At 35.7% G+C, this 19,431-nt stretch overlaps 2 protein-coding genes and 1 long non-coding RNA gene across 3 annotated transcripts; 2 read left to right on the top strand and 1 right to left on the bottom strand.

The window, feature by feature from the left end:
- The first annotated feature begins 72 nt into the window (after window positions 1-72).
- Window positions 73-8,973, top strand: LOC126817786 (U3 small nucleolar ribonucleoprotein protein MPP10). The gene is made up of 5 exons (XM_050544931.1): window positions 73-155; window positions 951-1,659; window positions 2,002-2,105; window positions 2,311-2,606; window positions 8,969-8,973. Exons 1-5 carry the CDS (start codon window positions 79-81, stop codon window positions 8,971-8,973), a joined length of 1,191 nt encoding a protein of 396 aa, XP_050400888.1. The 5' UTR covers window positions 73-78.
- Window positions 8,974-9,092: 119 nt separating this feature from the next.
- LOC126819109 (uncharacterized) lies at window positions 9,093-11,982 on the bottom strand. The gene has a single exon (XM_050546980.2). It carries the CDS (start codon window positions 11,767-11,769, stop codon window positions 10,618-10,620), a length of 1,152 nt encoding a protein of 383 aa, XP_050402937.1. The 5' UTR covers window positions 11,770-11,982; the 3' UTR covers window positions 9,093-10,617.
- A 1,151-nt stretch (window positions 11,983-13,133) lies between these two features.
- Window positions 13,134-18,567, top strand: LOC130012464 (uncharacterized). Its single transcript, XR_008787897.1, has 3 exons — window positions 13,134-13,262; window positions 13,898-13,992; window positions 18,398-18,567. It is a non-coding gene; the product is annotated as an uncharacterized LOC130012464 (long non-coding RNA).
- Window positions 18,568-19,431: the final 864 nt, after the last annotated feature.

Consider the following 19,431-nt stretch of genomic DNA (forward strand, 5'->3'; position numbering starts at 1 on the left):
ATCTACAGGATAATGTCGTTTATCACATTATAATTTCGTAATCCGGAAAATGTGAAATTTTGTAATAGTAAAACCAAAATGGCAGCAAATTTCCTCGTGGAGAACACATTGTCGGATTTTTTAAATGCCACTAAAAAACTAGAGGATTTTTTAAGGTATATTGGTCATATTCCATAAGAAATTTTATAGGTGCAAGTAAAGAATAAATACTAAAAGTGCTAAACAGTTATTATTTACCAACTGACACGTGATTCCAAAATAAGCCAGGCAGACTTTTATAAAATTATTTATTTATTTTCTTCAGTCTGTCTTGTGCTTCTTAAGTAACAGAACACATCCTTTTATTATTTATGCTTTATATCCTCTTTTCTCGTGTAAACATTGGAGTGCACGTAAAAGATCCCTTGGCAGTTGGAATTCGATATAAGAGTAGGCCATAGTCATAGTGCTGCTGCCCAGGCAAAATTTCCCTCATACTCATAGTCATACATGTAGCACACTGACACTGCATGTCATATGCCCGTCTTTATTAGCCCAGTCAGAGCAGAACAGTAGGACATTAAACACCATTTCATATCATTTCATTTCCTCTTTAATTTAAATCAAGACTCAAAAATAAATTACGGTATTAAAACTATTAAATTTGAATAATAATATTTTGTTTTGTTGGTTGTAAAGATTTTGGTTTCAAAGAAGATTAAGAAGAATTCGATTTGTACACTAATTTAAGTAATTATAACAGAGCCACAGTTGCTCAGTGACTAACGCAGAGGTTTCGAGGTCAATCATGGTGTTGGCCGATAATGTTCATCTGAATTTTCGGCATACCCTAGGTCTCCGTGTCATTAATGTGGGACAAGGCCCTGGCAATAAATACTAGGCTTAAGCTTCTTCTTTCAAATGTTGATTCCTTATGAAATAATAAACCTATTGTAAAAATTATTTTTTAGCCCACAAGAAAAATTAGCAGTTAAATTTAAGAAATGTACAAAACAATTGTATGACTGGAACATATTAAGTGAAATTACAGAGAAGAAGCATGTTTTATCTGAATTAATTGTTGACTATTTTGACGAGGAACAAATATGGCAAGAATTAGAATTAAACAATGAACTAGATGTGTCAAATTTACTGTCTTCTGTTTCACAATTAGTAGCTGGAAAAAACTCTATACATTTTAACATTCAAAACGATGAAAACACGCAAAATGAACCCGAAGATGCAGACGATTCAGAAAATGAAGATATTGATAATCCACATGAAAGCGAAGAATCTGAAGAAAGTGAAATAGACAAAGAGATTACAAATTATAAATCACAGTTAAATGGAGCAGAGAATTCTGATTCCGAAGATGAAATTGATTTTGACTTTGATAATGTTGATATGGGAAGTGAAGAAGGTGAAACAGATGAGGATATTCTTAAACAGGGTGAAAAAGACAAAAAAGATAAATCTTCAGCTCCAATTTCAAAATCTAAATCCTCGAAAAAATCTAGTGTGGTTGATGATAACTTTTTCAAGTTGTCTCAGTTAGAAGAGTTTCTTAATGAACAGGAAAATAGAGATGAACGAAAAAGAAAGAAAGATATGGGAGATGGAGGAGCAGATGATGAAGATGATGATGATATTGATATGTTTCAAGATATTGAAGATGAGGAGGTAATAAAAATAAAATGACCTCCATAATATTTTTATTTTTAAGACACGTTTTGGTGTATAGTTGTACTACACTTTAATACCCACATCTGTAAATGACTAACAATTACAAATAGCCAGTTTGTCATAGGCGCTTCTAAAATGGATAATATAGGAATTTGGCTTGGTTGCTTTGCTTCAACATACAATGATTTCTGAAGATTTTCTGTTTCTTACGCTAAATTAGCAGGAAAGAATAATTTCGATACATGATCTATCTCAACTGAAATGTACAATTGAATCAAGCAATGGAGGAGTAATGCATGAATAATGACATCATATTATTTTTGCCATACTATTTTCCAGGGGGAAGATGCTAGAAATGCAATGTATGATGAATTTTTTGATGATGCTGAGGGTGAAAGTATGGTGGAAAACAAGCAAGTTAGATTTAAGGATGATCAAGAAGAGTGAGCTTATTATGTTATTTAGCATGTATATACATTAGGGTGCGCATTTCATGGATACACAATTCATGACCTTAAAATATATAACTCTGAGGTATGCATGAATGTGTATTGATATGTACAAATGAAGTATTTTCTAATCCCACACCTTGATTTAATAACTGGGTTAAAGTTTATGATTTTTATAATATTGATCTATAAATTTTAGTGAAATGAAAGATGATGAGGATGATGATGAGGATGGGAGTGAGGAAGAAGATGATGGTGATGAAGGTGAAGATGATCAGGAGGAAGAGGATGAAAATGAGGAGGAGGAGGGTAGTGAGGCAAATGAAGATGATAATGACGATGAAAAAGACTTTGAAGAATTAATGAAAACAAAAAGTAAAGTTGATCTACTGAAAGCTACAGAAAGTGATGGAGAAGATGTAACAGATATACTTGGTGGTGGTGCTAAAAAAGAAGATGTCAAGTCATCATACGAGATCAGACAAGATAAAGTACGTATAACCTGTCTTAATATTTCTAGCGATGTTTCGACAAGGGTTCTCTCATCTTCAATATATCATGGTTGTAATTAGTTGTTTGATGAAAGAGAACCCTGTTTTGTCGAAAATTTGCCAGAAATAAACATCTAAGTAAATTGTATTTAATATACTTGTGTTGTGTTAAAAGATGTGTAAACAGTTTATGTATAACCTGTCAATTTACAGTATGTATAATTTGTTAATTATTCTAAGGAAAAACAAGGGAAACATTAACAGTTTATTTGAAAACAATAGCCAGCCAATCTGATGGCAAAATTCCTTGAAAATTTAACAGCTGATTGCAATGCAATGATTTTAAAGATTATTTTTACAGTCTTATGATTTGATATGGGAAATGCATAAAAAAGACTAAATTTATTTCTAAAGACTGAAACTATTGCCTGTCAATTCTTCAGGATATTTTTCAAGAGTATGTTTACGTTAATAATTGGTATTAGGAAATCTTTGGTATGCGTCGTAACATTTTAAAGTTTAAGAGACACAATGATTTAAAACTTTATTTCTGATTTTTATTCTCTTTTTTTAAAGCTAAAAAAACAGATCAACAAGTTGGAGATTTCAAATTTAGCATCCAAGGGATGGCAGATGTCTGGAGAAGTAGGAGCTACTCTAAGACCAGAGAACAGTTTATTAGAGGAACATCTACAATTTGATCATACAACAAAAATGAGTAAGTTTGGACTTGTTTCGAATAATATATCATCTCAGTCAAGCCTGATATCTGATACACATTTGCTAATTCTTCACTTCAACCAAAACATAGGTTATATAATAACTTTTCCAGATCCTAGTGTTGTGAAGACTAAGTAAAATGAAACTAAATAGGATCTGTGTTTTAATCGGACTTTTTTTGAAGAACAATTCATCTCTGTCAAGCCTTATATCTGACACACCAAAAATACTTGACAAGAATGTCATGTGTTGGATGGGATCCAAAAGTTCTTAACCCTCCCACATACCGTATTTAATTCCCCTCATTGCTGTTTCTAATAATATGATTTTCCTCACTTGGAGCATGAACCCTTACCTTTTTCCTAATAACTAAGTGTTGTTGGGTGGCCGAATGGTTAGCATGTGCGTGCTGTATCATAAGGTCTGTCATTGAGTCGACTGGCGTGGTTTCAATTCCCCGGTTGTACATGACAAGGAGTAGGGTTGCTTGTCCAACCTCGTGGGTTTTCTAAGGGTCATTCTGTTTCCTCCCGCTGCTAAAGACCTCTACGCACAAGCGAATTATTGAAATAAAATTGAACCATATTTTAGTCCCGAAATGACCTAGTTTGTCTCTAGTGGAGGTTAAACCCTCTTTTTCTCTCCTCTCTCTCTCTCGTAAGAGGTAAGAACCATGCACCATAAATTCTGTAATGACAGAAGAAATGTTCGTTTGGTGATTCTATCCAAGTTTTCTGTTTAAATTTTGATTACCAGTAGACATAGTAAACCAGACTGGTATGAATATTTATTGATTTGATATTCTTTTCCTGGAATATATATTCAAATATTCATTTCTTTTATGTTTGTGTTGTATTACAGCACCAGTTATTACAGAAGAAACATCACAGAAAGTTGAAGATATTATTATTCAAAGAATTAAAGATAAAGTAAGCCTACAGAGATTTCTTAGACTGTTCAATTGATTTAATAGTCCTAATTTGGTTTACAATGTTGGTGTTTTTGTCTTGTGTTTGTCCTTTGGGTTTCTTTATAGTTGATTGCTCTCCACTTGATATTATATCACCTGATGAATCCTGTTACAGTTCCGACATATAATCCTTGAGTGACATTTAGCGATTGACCACATTAAAAAACACAACACAATTTATATGGAAAATAATCACTGGTTTATACCCAAATAACATGACATTTCGACAAGTGTTCTCTTATCGTTTTCGAGTACAAATGATGATGTACTGACATGTGATTTAGAAAGATGTATGAAAACCATGTCTAATTTAGCTTTATATTTTACTTACATATACCTGTACACAATATTTATATAAACATACCTAGTTGTGCATTATCACAGTATATTGATAAAGTGTCTCCTATGAGGGTGGGGGGGGGTGTGGATGGCCGAATAGTTAGCGCGTGCACGCTGTATCATATGGTCTGTCATTGAGTCAACTGGCGGGGTTTCGATTCCCTGGTTGAACGTGACGAGGAGTAGGGTTGCCTGTCCAACCTCGTGGGTTTTCTCCGGGTCCTCCCACTGCTAAAGACCCCTATGCACAATTGAACCATGTGTTAGTCCCGAAATGACGTTAATCCCCATTTCTCTCTCTCTCCTATGAGGGTGGGGGAGACACAGTGGGTAGGACATCGGCTCGCTAACCTGGAGTTCCGGTGATCACTGCGCTGGCCGAGAAAGTTCATTGTGATTTTCTGGTGTGGTTCCTCCTTGTCAGTGGTGCAGGACCGAGGGCTTGGCAATGGACAATGTATAGTCGTTCGGATGACCTGGAAAACCGAGGTCCAATGTCAACATTGGCGTGCATGTTAAAGATCCTGTGTATGCCCATTTTCAGTAGCCTAGTCAGAGCAGAACAGTAGGAAGTTCAATCTGATGCAAAATACAGATCTATATTTCGTTTTGTTTTTTTATAAATTCGATGGCCTACACTACATGAAGATCTGACCAGTTTAGCGATAGGTCGCGTCAGAGGTCATACGAGCAGCTTTTGACCCTATGATGTCAGACATTTTATTAACCAATCAGCATTGATGTTACTAGTGGATTACCTACAGTTCCGTGCAAAAAATGACCAAAGCTCGCCGTAACAGACCGTTTCATTAGCTATTCCCTCACATCATTCAGAACCCATCAATGATAACAACTCTTCAAGATCCTAGTATAATAATAATAATAATAAAAACTTTATTTAATGAGGCAACGTATTTAGTTTGCAAAAAAAATAATCTTCCATAGGTCCCTCCTAAGCTACAAAGACATATATACATGTGATATCAGGATAAATTTAAAATCATTAGACATGCAATAGCATTTTAAAGTGGGAAGTTTGATAAGTCACTCCGTAAAGACAAGTAAAACGAAATTTTGAACTATAAAAACGAAACGAAATTATAGGATCTGTGTTTTAACCTGATTGTAGGAAGTTAAACCTCATTTCATTTACTATGAGAATAATTATATTGAGATTACACAAATCGAAAAGGTGTAGAGACTTTAAATGAACCTTTAATAATACTAATAATAGAATATGAAGCTGGAAACTATGTGTAGTTTATATATGTTGATGTTGTTTATGTTGTAGGCGTGGGACGATGTGGAGAGAAAAGTAAAACCCACAGAAGATACAATGGAATATAAGAAAAGGATAGTGTTAGATCAAGAAAAGAGTAAACAAAGTTTAGCACAGATATACGAAGAGGAATATATTAAACAACAAAAAAAGGATAAGGTACTATATTTATTCATTATCTCTCGTTAAGAAAGCAGGGGACTGTTAAAATGGGAATGTCAATCCATCCGTCCAGACACAGTTGGGACACAATAACTCTGCTTCTAATTCCCCGCTTGTATGTGCCAAGGAGTAGAGTTGTTGTGCAACTTCGTGGGTGTTCTCCAGGTCCCCCCACAGCTAAAGACCCCTATGCGCAAGCGAATTATTGAAATAAAATTGAACTATATGTTATATGTTAGTCCCAAAATGATCTAGTTTGTGTTGAGTGGACTTTAACCCCATTTCTCTCTTTCTCTCTCTCCTGGTTCAATAAAGGATCAGGTAAGATTGCCAAGATTCAATATCATTAAAAAGTATTTTTATTTTTTTTTAAGGAAGAAGTAGAAGAAGATAAAGATCCAGAAAGAGAAAATATTAAGAATATGATGCAATCTTTATTTATTAAATTAGATGCTTTATCTAACTTCCACTACACACCTAAACAGGTACTTATAATACTGTCTCCACAAGATTACAAACCAGATTATCCAAAACTTACTTCCCATATAATAGACTGTTTTGGGCTTCATATTCTTTCATGAAATATATGTTATGTAACATTGGAAAAAAAGCTAATATTATACTGGACTCAAATGTCCCTGGATTTGAACTCTGATATGTAAAACAAGAGCACAATTCTTCTTATTTAACCACTATAAAACCCAGTACCGTTCTGCTGAATTATTTCACTTTAACTGATTTGTATATATAATTATATGAAAGAATTACTTATGTCGATATACATTTATATATTTCTGTACCTTAATTTTCAGATTCAACCAGAGTTACGTGTAATATCCAATCTACCGTCCATCACCATTGAGGAAGTGGCACCAGTTAGCAAAAGTGATGCTCAATTAATAGCTCCAGAGGAAATTAAAGTAAGTTTCTATTTATAGCCCTGGTCTAGCTTGCCCCTCCCCGCAACATCACCATGGCGATAGCAAAATAAAACAACACTTTTTTTTCATCATGGTTTCCCATCACCAATAGATGTGGCAAGTTGTAGGCATCAGAAAGAAATTGTGTTTGCTTTGGGCGGTTAGGTCTGTTGAATAAATGCCATTAGCTATCTTGTATTAAGCTGCATTTTTTCTGCGATATGTCATTCTGATCCTGACACAATCGTAGATTTGAACATCCATACACATTTACTACTCTAGGATCGGACATCATAGGGTCAAAAGTTGCTTGTATGACCCCTGACACGATCTTCCACTACATCCGGTCAGATCTTCATGTAGTGCAGACCATCGAAGTATAAAAAATGAATCGAAATATAGATCTGTATTTTAATCAGATTGGGGATGAGACAATGTTGGTCGAGCTGTACACAAATATCTGTAGAGAACAAAACACTTATTTGACACCTGGGGGGGGGGGGGGTTGGATGGCCTGTCATTGAGTCAACTGGCGTGGTTTCGAATCCCTGGTTGTACGTGACAAGGAGTAGGGTCGCCTGTCCAACTTCGTGGGTTTTCTCCGGGTCCTCCAGTTTCCTCCCACTGCTAAAGACCCCTACGCGCAAGTGAATTATTGAAATAAAATTAAACCATATGTTAGTCCCAAAATGACCTAGTTTGTGTTGAGTGGACGTTAAACCCCATTTCTCTCTCTCTCTCTCTCTATTTGACCCCTGACATGACCGCAGTTACAAAACAGCAGATCTTTATGTAGTAGAACTTAGACGCCATCCAAAATATATATCAATAAATTGCAATTTCTAATTTACAGGCCAAATCTAAAGGTGAATTAAAGGGAACAACAGAGAAATCAGAAACAGACAGAAAACGAGAGAGACGGAAGAAGAAAGCAGAAAAAAGAACAAAACATAAGGAAAAACTGAAAAGAGAAAAATTAGTTGATAAGATGAACCCTGGTTTGGGAAATAAATACAGCAAGGAGAGTGCAATCAGAGATTTAGAAAAAAGTAGTAAAATTACAAAGAATGATGTTACTGTAGTTAAGGTAGGAAACCTGGTCCTAGTTCATGGTGGGGTTGGGTGGTCTGTGGTTTCGATTCCCTGCTTGAATGTGACAAGGAGTAGGGTCGCCTGTTAACCTCGCCAGTTTCCTTTCACTTTTAATTATAAAGACCCCTACATGCAAACGAATCAACGAAAAAAAATTTGAACCATGCTAGTCCCGAAACGACCTAGTTTGTGGCAAGTGGACGCTAAAACCCATTTCTCTCTCTTTCTCTCTCCCTAGTTCATTAAAATATTAAATTTAGGATACTCCTTCGTTTTTGGTTTGTTTTTTTTTTTAGCTTTGACCAACCAAGCTCCACCTCATATACGTCTTGTTGAACACTATCCTATAAACACAAATCTCCATTCAAAGAAATACACGAACTGTCGGTTTTAAATTGTAAAACATGTCTTCTCCATCTGTCGAACCTCCAGAATAAACGACCATAGCCCATTAAACAACTAACAACAAATGAGCAAATTTAACAAGCAGTTAAAACGTTAACCAACATCGCCTTAGAAACTGTAGTTCTTTAATAACTTGTGTTACATGTGATGATATGCTACATGTGGTCATCGAACCAAGTTATATTCATGACTGAGTTTAATGCACGATGTCATTTCTTTTAAATTAGAGGGGGGGAGGGGGAGTGGCCGACACACGCTGTATCATGAGGTCTCATTGAGTCAACTGCCGTGGTTTTGCTTCTCCGGGTCCTCCTGTTTCCTCCCACTGCAAAAGACCCCTACGCGCAGGCGAATTATTGAAATAAAATTGATCCATGTGTTAGTCCAGAAATTACCTGGTTTTTGTTGAGTGGACATTAAACCCCATTTCTCTCTCTCACTCTCTTTTAAATTAAAATAATTTTTTTTTTTTTTTTCAGTCTGATAAAAAGAAATCTTCTTTGACATCATCTACAAGTTTTTTCAAACAGTTACAAGAGGAAGTTAAAACACAAGTGTTATCAAGAAAAGCTGAAAAAATGAAAAGGAAAAACCAAGCTATAGATAAAAACTCTGCTAAAAAATTAAAATTGTGATAAAATAAAAATAAAATTTATAAGTAAATATATCTTGCATTTTGAACACATGTACATCGTTTTACTGAATGGGAAGTATAGCTGACAAAGTTGATCCACGACAGAATATCTCAGATTCAAATTTGACGGTGGACAATATAGAATCTTTGAATGGTCCATGTTTGCTGGGATGACCAAATATAGTATTACTCAGAGGAAATGAAATGGGGTTTAGCGTCCTACTGTTCTGCTCTGACTGGACTAATGAAACCCAGAATACGCATACATTGTGCCATGAGGAAATTTAGTCTGGACAGCGACACTATGGCCCACTCTCATATGTGTACAGGGGACCTCGTTTTTTTATCCCATCCAAGCGACTATATGCTGTCACTTACCAGACTCTCTGTCCTGCACCACTGACAAATGGGAACCAAGTCGGAAAATCCTGATGAAATTTCTTGGTCAATGCTGAGATCGAATAACTCGGATGAGACAGGGTTCTGTTTACACATTCATGTAAAAAGTTCCTGGACATTTACTAGGATTAAACGTGAAAAAGTCATCTCTTTTGCTTTGCAGACTTAATCATGGAATTAAAAGTAACCAAATGCTAGAGCATTTTATTTAATAAGTCAACAATAACAGTCTAATAGTAATTACAAACAGTATAAATATAACTATTCCCTGTGAACTGATATAGAATATCTGGAATCCAAGAACCAAAGGAATGTTCACAAAGGTATCAAATCAATGTTAAATCAAAATCTTTCTTAATTTTAGATTAGGTCTAAAGTTTCACATTTAACTATGCCATAAGAGAAACAACACCTTGAACATTTTCCGGAATACATATTTCACAAGTCAGTTCACCAACTAAGGGGAGTAACACACAACCACCCATACCACTCACTACAATCTGCTCCTGTTCCACAATTTTTATGATCGGTGCTATTACAAACAATACTTCTGCTGGATCTTATTGCTGCCATAACTTATAGCCACAAATTTATTATTAATTTTTTATACCTATACACAAGAAGAGCCATTCTTTTATTTGCTGTTCAGATTTTTGCCGTTAGTGTATTTAGTGTAGCAATTTGTTTATTTTGAGCAACATTTCTTTGATTTGAATAGCAATTCATAAAATTAAGTTTTTCTAAACTAAGCAAAAGTAATTATTCCATAAAAAAATCATTAATATTAAGACGTTTACATGTTGCATGGCGGTTGTAAGGAATATGGATGGAAATCGAGTTGCAGAGTGCTTTCCTATACTGCTTATTTTGTTCCCTGAAAACACAATTCTACTGGTGTTCTTCAACTAAATATCACACAATCTTTAATAAAATGTAATTATATTCAATTCTCATTCCATATAATGTCTCTTAAAAATATTTTAAAAAATCAAGGGTACACAATGTTGTATGGAAAGTGAAGAAATTTTTTTTATGATAATCTGATGTAATTTTACTGTATGGTCCATGGTCCGAATTGCATTTTGTAGCCCGTTTTTATTTCTGTTTCAAATATGCAATTCTTCTTTCCACCCAAACAGTTTCTGATTCCATTTTGAATTTTTTATAAAACTCCAGAAGTTGTTCATATCTTTGCACCGTGTTAAAACCACACAATGTTTGTAGTTTACGTAAATCTACTGGACACAGATGCATGGGTTGTTGAAAATCTTCGGCAAGATGTCCTGAACCATTCATACAACAGTCGAAAAAGATACAGTGAGCTAAACCCAAAATATGACAGATTTCATGCACTACTAGCTTACACGACCTCTGCAAGATTAAGTGGCGTCTCTCTTCTTCTGTATATCCAGGAACTTTGTATCTCTCATACCAAAATTCAGTGGAAAAACTCAAACTCGGATCATATCTGTTGAGACTGAACACTGCTACTCCGTGATTTCCTGCTGCCATGCCTGCCACAAACAGATCGCTTTCATCGGAATAAAGATCGTGACGAGTCAATCCAATTAAACAAAAGGCGTCTTGAGGTATATTTTGTCTTAATTTTATCAGCAATGGAGAAATCTGAACTTGTAAATTACCCGTTTTAGTATGAAACCTGCTTTTCAGTTCCGTTAGTCTTGTTCTGGGACTGGAGCGTACAGTTGTTTTTGTTGACGGCTCATCGACCCAGAACAATTTATCATTATTTTGCTGAAGTTTGAAGTGAGGTAGAGTTGCTATGGGTAGACACAGGAAACGTTTGGAGTAATCCAGTAAATTGCTGAATGAAATATAATCCTCTTCGTTAAATTCTCCAACAGGAACTATGTATATTTTACTGCCTGGGTATTTGCCTGATAAAGTTTTAGCTGAGGATACAAATTTCTCATGCATCCCTTTCACTTTACGCGGGGACAACCATGGACATTGTTTCAAGTATTGAGAGTATGTCTGCCCTTCTTCATTATACTGTGCTAACCAATCATCAATGGAGGTAGGTTGCTGGATATTTTTAAAGAATGTAAATGGGTTGACATCTGAAAATGTTGTGTCGGTATATTCTTTAGGAATGGGTAATTTATTTTCAACTCCTAAGCCTAAGGCCAGAACCTGGTCTTTTGTAGTCGGAACCTTAAATCCTCTTGCATAAGGTATATATCGGACATTTTTAACCTCCTTTACAGTCTTTGATTTAGCAGCCATATCTGTGACTATTATCAAGATAAATACCTTTTATCTTATTTTTTACTCAATAAATAACAATTATAATTCTTACAAGTTACTTCGGAAATTATTGATGTTATGAATATTTATTCTCCCACAATCATATGAGAACGATTTCATTGGTTGTTCTGGTGAGATATGAATGAATAAAGTCCTAATTATACCTTTTACAAAGTACTGAAGTAGTGCTGACATTACTATTTTATTTACTTACCAAAGATTGCTAGGATATTGTATCATGGCTATTTTTAGATTATTTAATAGGGGTGATAACTCTCTTATTATGTCACGATTAACCAGACTATTAAAGTTGAAAAATCATAGAGAAAATTGAAGCCGAAATAAACTACTTTACTACCTGTATGTTGAATTAACATTGATTTATTCATCTGGGATATTTAAGTTTGAAATGTTTGAAGGTATCCCATTCATATTATAATCATGCCGGATGTCTGAAAGCTGGATTTGTTTGATAAACTGTCAACACGTCAACTTATTTTCCCGCCAAACCCGAAGGTAATGCTAAAGCGAAAGAAAGTTGAAGAAGAAAATGCAAAATTAAAAAAAAAAAAAAAAAGTAATAGACCCGGATAAAAAAAATTGCAGGCGTGATATAAGCCTCACTGAATTATATTAATCGTTCAACTCTCGACTTCCACTTGACACTTTGAATTGATCCTGTCATTTGGATGGGATGGGATGACAAAACGTCAATACACAGATTAATTATACATTATCAATACAAAAAAAGTCTTATATAAGCTTTGCAACACCCTTGCACAATCGATCTACTTATTGTTAACATTTAGGCTACATGTATACTGTGACATATAATATAATTCAACAGCAAAGTATTGCAGATTAAATTGAATGGTAGCCTACAGATTTGGAAGTGGGTAAGACCATGGTCACTAGCCTGGAAGTTGGGTGTTCGATCCCTGAATTGGCCGAGAAAGTTCATTCAGATTTTCCGGCGGGGTTTCCCCTTGTCAGTGATGCAGGATGGAGGGCCTGACAAGGACAGCTGTCTAGTCTTTCGGATGAGTCCAGATTTTCTGGCGTGGTTCCCCCTTGTCAGTGATGCAGGATGGAGGGCCTGACAAGGACAGCTGTCTTTTGTTCGAATGGGACGAAAAACCGAGGTCCCGTGTACACCTTCCTGTGCACGTAGTGCCGCTGCCCGGGCAAGATTTCCCTCTAAATAAGGACAATTAGAAATAAATCCAACATTTTACCACTGTATGGCGTACGCCTGTCTTCATTAACCCAGTCAGAGCAGAACAGTGTCAGTAGGATGTTAAACCCATATCATTTCATTTCATTTCATTTCATTTCCTTATTTCAGAGTCTGGAGGGATGTGTCTTTGATCTAGTAATATATGATTGTATAATTTCTGATATCTAGAATTAATTACGAGAAAAATCAAAATGCAAAGAGAAAATTTGGCAGTTTATTTACAGTTACTCACAAAGTAAGTCTGTATTAATGTTGGGGGTTGGGTGGCCGAATGGTTAGCATGTGCACGTTGCATCATGGGGTCTGCTATCATTGAGTCAAATGGTGTGGTCTCAAATCCCTGGTTGTACATGACAAGGAGTAGGGTCGCCAGTCCAGCCTTGTGGGTTTTTTCGAGGTCCTCCGGTTTCCTCCCACCAATAAAGACCCCTACGTGCAAGCAAATTATTGAAATAAAATTGAACCATATGTTAGTCCCAAAATGACCTAGTTTGGGTCTAGTGGTTACCCCTCTCTCTCTCTCTCTCTCTCTCTCTCTGTCTCTTAGATGCAGGGTTGGGGTAACACAGAAAAACTAACAAAGTTGGGGAGATGACCATACTCCTTATGACATACAAGCTTGGAATAGAAACCTTCACACCTGCATCATTGTGATACTGTATGATCTAATGTTCAGAATTATCTCCCTTTGACATAGTAACTCAAAAACTTTTCAGTGATCTTTGGAAAGGACCAATGTTGAGTAAATTGTGCGCTTATTTGAAAAATGATTACCAGTATCATTGACATTGGAGAGAGAGAGAGAGCACAGCTACTCAATCAATCTCTACACTTCAGGCCAAATTTAAATGTTATTTGTTTTGATTTCAGTGCTCAGAAAGGAGAAGGTGGAATACAGGAAATTTATAAATACAGAACATGTATTTGTAGAATGGTGGAAACGTTCTTTACTGATTTAAAAAAGGGTAGGAATGCTGTTTTCAATACACTTTAATATTTTCACTTGAGAGGCCGCATAAATTCCATCATGCATGCCATCTCTTCTCTTACAGCTGTGGATGGACAGAGGGCCTGGCAAGGGACAACATATAGTCGTTCGGAAGGAACAAAATCCAAGGTCCAGTGCATGTAAAGATCCCTTGGCAGCTTGAATTTAATATAAGACTAAGAGTAGACCATAGTGCCGCTGTCCGGGCAAAATTTCTTCATAGCACACTGTATGGCATAGACCCGTCTTTATTAGGCCAGTCGGATTAGGACATTAAACCCCATTTCATTTCATTTCATTTCTGAGAATTTTATACAAAGAGTGAACAAAATAATTAAAATTATCCTCAGGTAATAGAAATGAAATGGGGTTTTAACATCTAAATGCACAGATAGTAGGATTTTGGCCTAGGCCTACTCTTCATTAGGCCTAAATTGAAATGACTAGATGTCTGTCTTTACCAGGAACCCTGACTTCCAACGCTGAAAAGACGAATCTGGACTGGAAAGTACAGGGGAATTTTCTTGGCCGACGCCAAAATTAAAACTAGGACCTCCTGGTTTGCAAGCCAGTCCCCTACTGGATGAGCCATCAACATGGCTCTTTAAGATAATAGAAGAATCCTGCCAGAAATGGTAGAATAGTCGTTTGGTATGAATAGACTGGAAGTAAAGTGATCTGACTTCCGTTGTTGCAGAATCTTTTAAGATACTCACTGCTATTTGTGTAAAGTGACTACCGGTATAACTACAAAATTACAAGTTATTTAAAGTAGTCCATGTGAAAGACAGATTTTCATTACCAATTTGATGAATAAATTTAACCATGATTTTCAGTTAGCCTTAGGTCTAAAGTGTCCAAAATTGGTTGATGGACATCCGGGTCACTTTGCCAAATATGAGTTTGGTGGCCATCTTTAAAAATGGCCGCCATTTTTTTATTTGAAATAGTGTAAGTCAGGGAAACCTCCACAACTCCTCAACAGGTTCACCTACGGATATGTAATATGGCTCAATATGTTCATAATACAATTCTAAATCTGCTGGTATATGATTCATGTTGTTTAATCAATGCTTTCGGTTTCAAAATAAAAGATTAATCTGAAAACAGCAATATTTTCGGGGTTTTTCCATGATGTCTGTTCATAAGTTTACTTAAAAAAAATCTTGTTCAGACCCATATAAGCCAAATTATCTATTTGGTCAACTAAAGTGATTTACTAGATATCAGAAACATTGATCATAAAAAATAATCTCTAATATGAGTGCCCCAAATCCAAAATGGCAGAAATTCAAAATGGCGGCCAAAAGTTGCTCAAATGGCCAATTTGTCAGATAATAGTTATTTCACAGTTTGATATTACATGTAATATCCAATTGAATGGGATTACTGAACTTAAAATGAACCAAAACACAGAGTGTTTAAAAAAAATCCAAGCTGGTGAATATTCAAAAAGGCGGCCAGAATTTCCGTAAAATGATCGATTTTCTGTTTGATGTAGCTTGTAATATGTCTTTTATAAGCAAATAACAAACTATTTATGGATAACAATTACTATAGTTTATTTCACTGCGACGTTTCAACAAGATTTCACAAGTCGTTATCATGTTTTTACTGTTATGGCCTATTGCTCGTGGTTCATTATACCGCTTAAATAATTGTTTGATCTTTTATTCTTGTGCTTATCTATACCAATTACAGTTTATACCTGTCTATGTGCATTTGTTTATCTAACGGCTTGGGACAGTTGCCCATACTAGCTGATTTTGCATCCCATTGGAGGGTCCACACTGCTCTTGTATATATATATATATAACCATATATAACCCCCGTCCGTGCTCCGCGGTCAGTAAAAGGGGCAGCTCCGACACGGGAGCCCGGGTCGGTTCCCGGCCCCAATCCGCCCCTGACTGAAAGTGTACCACTATATTTATGCCTGATCTTGCTTGACCCATTACCCACCTAAGAGTGTCAATAATTTTAATGCGTAACCTACAGTTCCCCCCATTTTTATGCATGGTCTAGTCTGACCCACCTAGCAATTTTTATGTGTGGCTTAGGTTTTTTTTCGGTAATTAGTGTTGTTTTTTCGTTATTTATTGATTTTTCGATATTTTGGGTTTTTCGAATTTTTTCGGTAATTAGTATCAAAAAGTTTTTTCGGTATTTATCACTATTTCCGTATTTTGTCTGCATTTTTCGGTACTTTTCAGATTTTTATCTCGGTACTTTTCGCATTTTTTCGTTATATGGTACAACTGGACCGGTTTTTCATCAAAGACTCCATGACTGGCAACTTTTGTGGTATAGTCTAGATATCGTATCGACAGATCCATTTCACAACAAGTTGAAAGTTTAAAAAGAATCGTTGCGAAGATAATTTGAAATGCATTTACGACTAGGCATCACAAACTTAATGTCGACCAATTTCCTCTTTCGCTTTAGGCAGGCCTATGATATTAAAATGATATCATCATTGTCGCTGCCGAGATCTCCTGTTTCTTCTTGTACTTTGGCTAGTGTACATTGCTGAAGAAAAACAGTAGTTGCGATTGTCACAGTAATTCCAATGAGGTGGATGGTTGTGACATTAACAAAGAGGAAATCGTGAGCCATGGCTTTTGGGATACCTAGTCGTAAATGTATTTCAAATTATCTCTGTAATTATCATTTTTAAACTTAGAACTTGTTGTGAAATACACTTTACACTTTCACAATTTACAAATATGAATCAATGATACCATCTGTCTAGATGATACCACAAATGATGTCAGACTCTTCAAAGTAAAAATCTATCACATTACGATTTGTGGACCAGAAATGAAATGCAATGTGGGTTAACGTCCTACTGTTCTAACTTGGTCAATGAAGATGGCTATTTGTCATACAGTGTGAAATGAGGAAAAATTTGCCCAGACACAGGGATCGAATTCCGGACCTTGTTGAGCCTTACCCACTGAGCCACTATTTCGGCCCATTTGTGAACAAACAGAATAGGTATTTCTTAACAACTAGATATATTTGCAAAGATATATTAAAATTCCATACAGCTTTGCTGGAATAATATTAAATCTTGTTTTCTGATTTACGAGATCTAGTATAATTAATTCCATCCTCCCCTAAAAAACTACTACACAATTTTATAATAAGCAAAGCCAATAGAAAGACTGACAATTGTCCCGTTTTGTTCTTAAGCAATCATCTACGATATCAAAAATCTATTTTTGAGGCAATCATCTACCTTATCCAAAATCTATTTTTGAGGTAATATTTAAGTTTAGTGATCCTGAAAACCCCATAAAGGCTCAACATTTTAAAATTGACAGTCTACTCAAGACTTTTGTTGAGTTTCCGACCACCGCAGCTGTACAGACTGGGTCACTGAGCGTATTTATTTATGCCAAATGAATAACTTAAGAAGACCACACACAAAATTTGGCTAAATTTACCCTGAACATGATTTGGTAGTGAACTTATAAAATAAATCTTGAAAAAAAATGCCAAAACGTTGCTTTTTTCAGAATAATCTGTTGATTTGGAAAATATATGATTCATTCACCAACATGTATCATATAACAGCAGCTGTAGAATGTCATTGCGAACATTTTGAGCCATATTTCATATCAATAGGTCAATCTGTGAAAGAGTTATGAAGGTTTCCTTGACGCGCTCAATTGCAATGAAAAAACGGCGGTCATTTTTAAAGATGGCCGCCAAAATGGCATTTAGCAAAGTGAACCGGAAGTCCATCAGCCAAATTTGAACACTTCGGGCACCAGGCTAACTGAAAATCATGGTTGAATTTATTCATCAAATCGGTAATGATACTCCGAAATCCGAGGTCTGTCACATGGACTAAAGATAGTATGAAAAGCCATCAATAAACACATCTTTAACTTGTGTGATCCACTAAAGCATTGTCTAGCACAGACCACTAAAAGAGCTATTTATTTACAATCTAATTAAAACACAGATCCTATTTCGTTTCGTGTTTTATAGTTCAAAATTTTGTTTTTCTTGTCTTCACAACACTAGGATCTGGAAAAGTTGCTATAGAACAAGTGTTCCTATTGATGTGAGGGATTAGCCAATGAAACGGTCTGTTACGGCGAGTTTTTGGCGTGAGTTGCAAGAAACTGTGGGTAACCCACTAAAAACATTAACGCTGATTGATTAATCAAATGTCTAATGTCATAGGGTCAAAAGTCGCTTATATGACCTCTGATGCGACCTCCCATTACAACTGATCATATCTTCATGTAGTAGAGGTCATCGAAAGTATAAAAAACGAAACGAAATATAGATCTGAATTTTGATCAGATTGTATTTATTTATAGATGAATGGAAAAATTGTATGGAAATTTTCTACTTTTATTTTTCAGTTGAAGAATCTTGTGGTAATGAAGATGGAATGAGTGATTGTTTGTTACTGCTTCAGTTGATAGTTAATTGTCTAGATACTAAGTCCGACACATTTCATTATTCACCTCGAATAATGGCTACATCGACACCAGGTTTATCAGTAGTTAAAAATAAAGATATATCACTTGAAGCTAAATTATCTAGAGGTATTAAATCATACAGCTTTATGATCACTGTCGCTGAATACTTCTCAAATATATTTCAGTAGTCCTAGGTTCTCAAAAGGTGTTGAGGGGGGGGGGGGGGATGGCTGAATGGTTAGCATGCATGCGCTGTATCATAAAGTCTGTCATTGAGTCGACTGGCGTGGTTTCGAATCTCCGGTTGTACGTGACAAGGAGTAAGGTCGTCTTTCCAACCTCGTGGGTTTTCTCGCTCTAGTTATAAACCCAACAATCATTATGTAATCTAGACAGACCATTTAAACTACACAGCAGTAGAAACACAATGGTTTTCTACGATTCTCAATGGATTTGAACAGTTTTACAATAATGATTTGAAACTAAACATTAAATACAGAAACTCCCAATAAAACAACACAACTGAACTAAATGATACCGGAGTTGTAGTGAGAGCAGAACAGTAGGACGTTAAACCCCCTTTTATTTCATTTTCCAATTCTGCTTCTGTTCATCCATCAGTTTATTTTTTATGTAATATAAAGATTAACCCATGTATATTACAGGATTTTGTTTGTGGTTAATGGGAAGAATAATACGATTATTGGGTTTACCCAATTGTTCTAGTCTACAAGAGAGATGTAATTCTAATCTTATTCATCTACTGCAGACTATTAAATTAAAAGATTGTTGTTTATATAGAGAATTACTTGGAGAAATGGTGTTAGCTATTGCAGGTTGGTTGGATTTTGTTTTAGTTTCACAGGAGAGCAGGGTTGGATGGCCAAATGGTTAGCGCGTGCGCGCTGTATCATAAGGTCTGTCATTGAGTCAACTGGCGTGGTTTCGATTTCCCGGTTGTACGTGATAAGGAG

This window comes from Patella vulgata, chromosome 4 (genome assembly GCF_932274485.2).
Source record: "Patella vulgata chromosome 4, xgPatVulg1.2, whole genome shotgun sequence".
NCBI lineage: Eukaryota > Metazoa > Mollusca > Gastropoda > Patellidae > Patella > Patella vulgata.

Bases quoted from the DNA above. Each gene is read 5' to 3' on its own strand.
- LOC126819109 (XM_050546980.2), bottom strand. From the start codon at position 11,769: ATGGCTGCTAAATCAAAGACTGTAAAGGAGGTTAAAAATGTCCGATAT.
- LOC126817786 (XM_050544931.1), top strand. From the start codon at position 79: ATGGCAGCAAATTTCCTCGTGGAGAACACATTGTCGGATTTTTTAAAT. The intron at 156-950 runs GTATATTGGTCA...ATTATTTTTTAG, and splicing joins AAACTAGAGGATTTTTTAAG to CCCACAAGAAAAATTAGCAG. The intron at 2,106-2,310 runs GTGAGCTTATTA...TATAAATTTTAG, and splicing joins TTTAAGGATGATCAAGAAGA to TGAAATGAAAGATGATGAGG.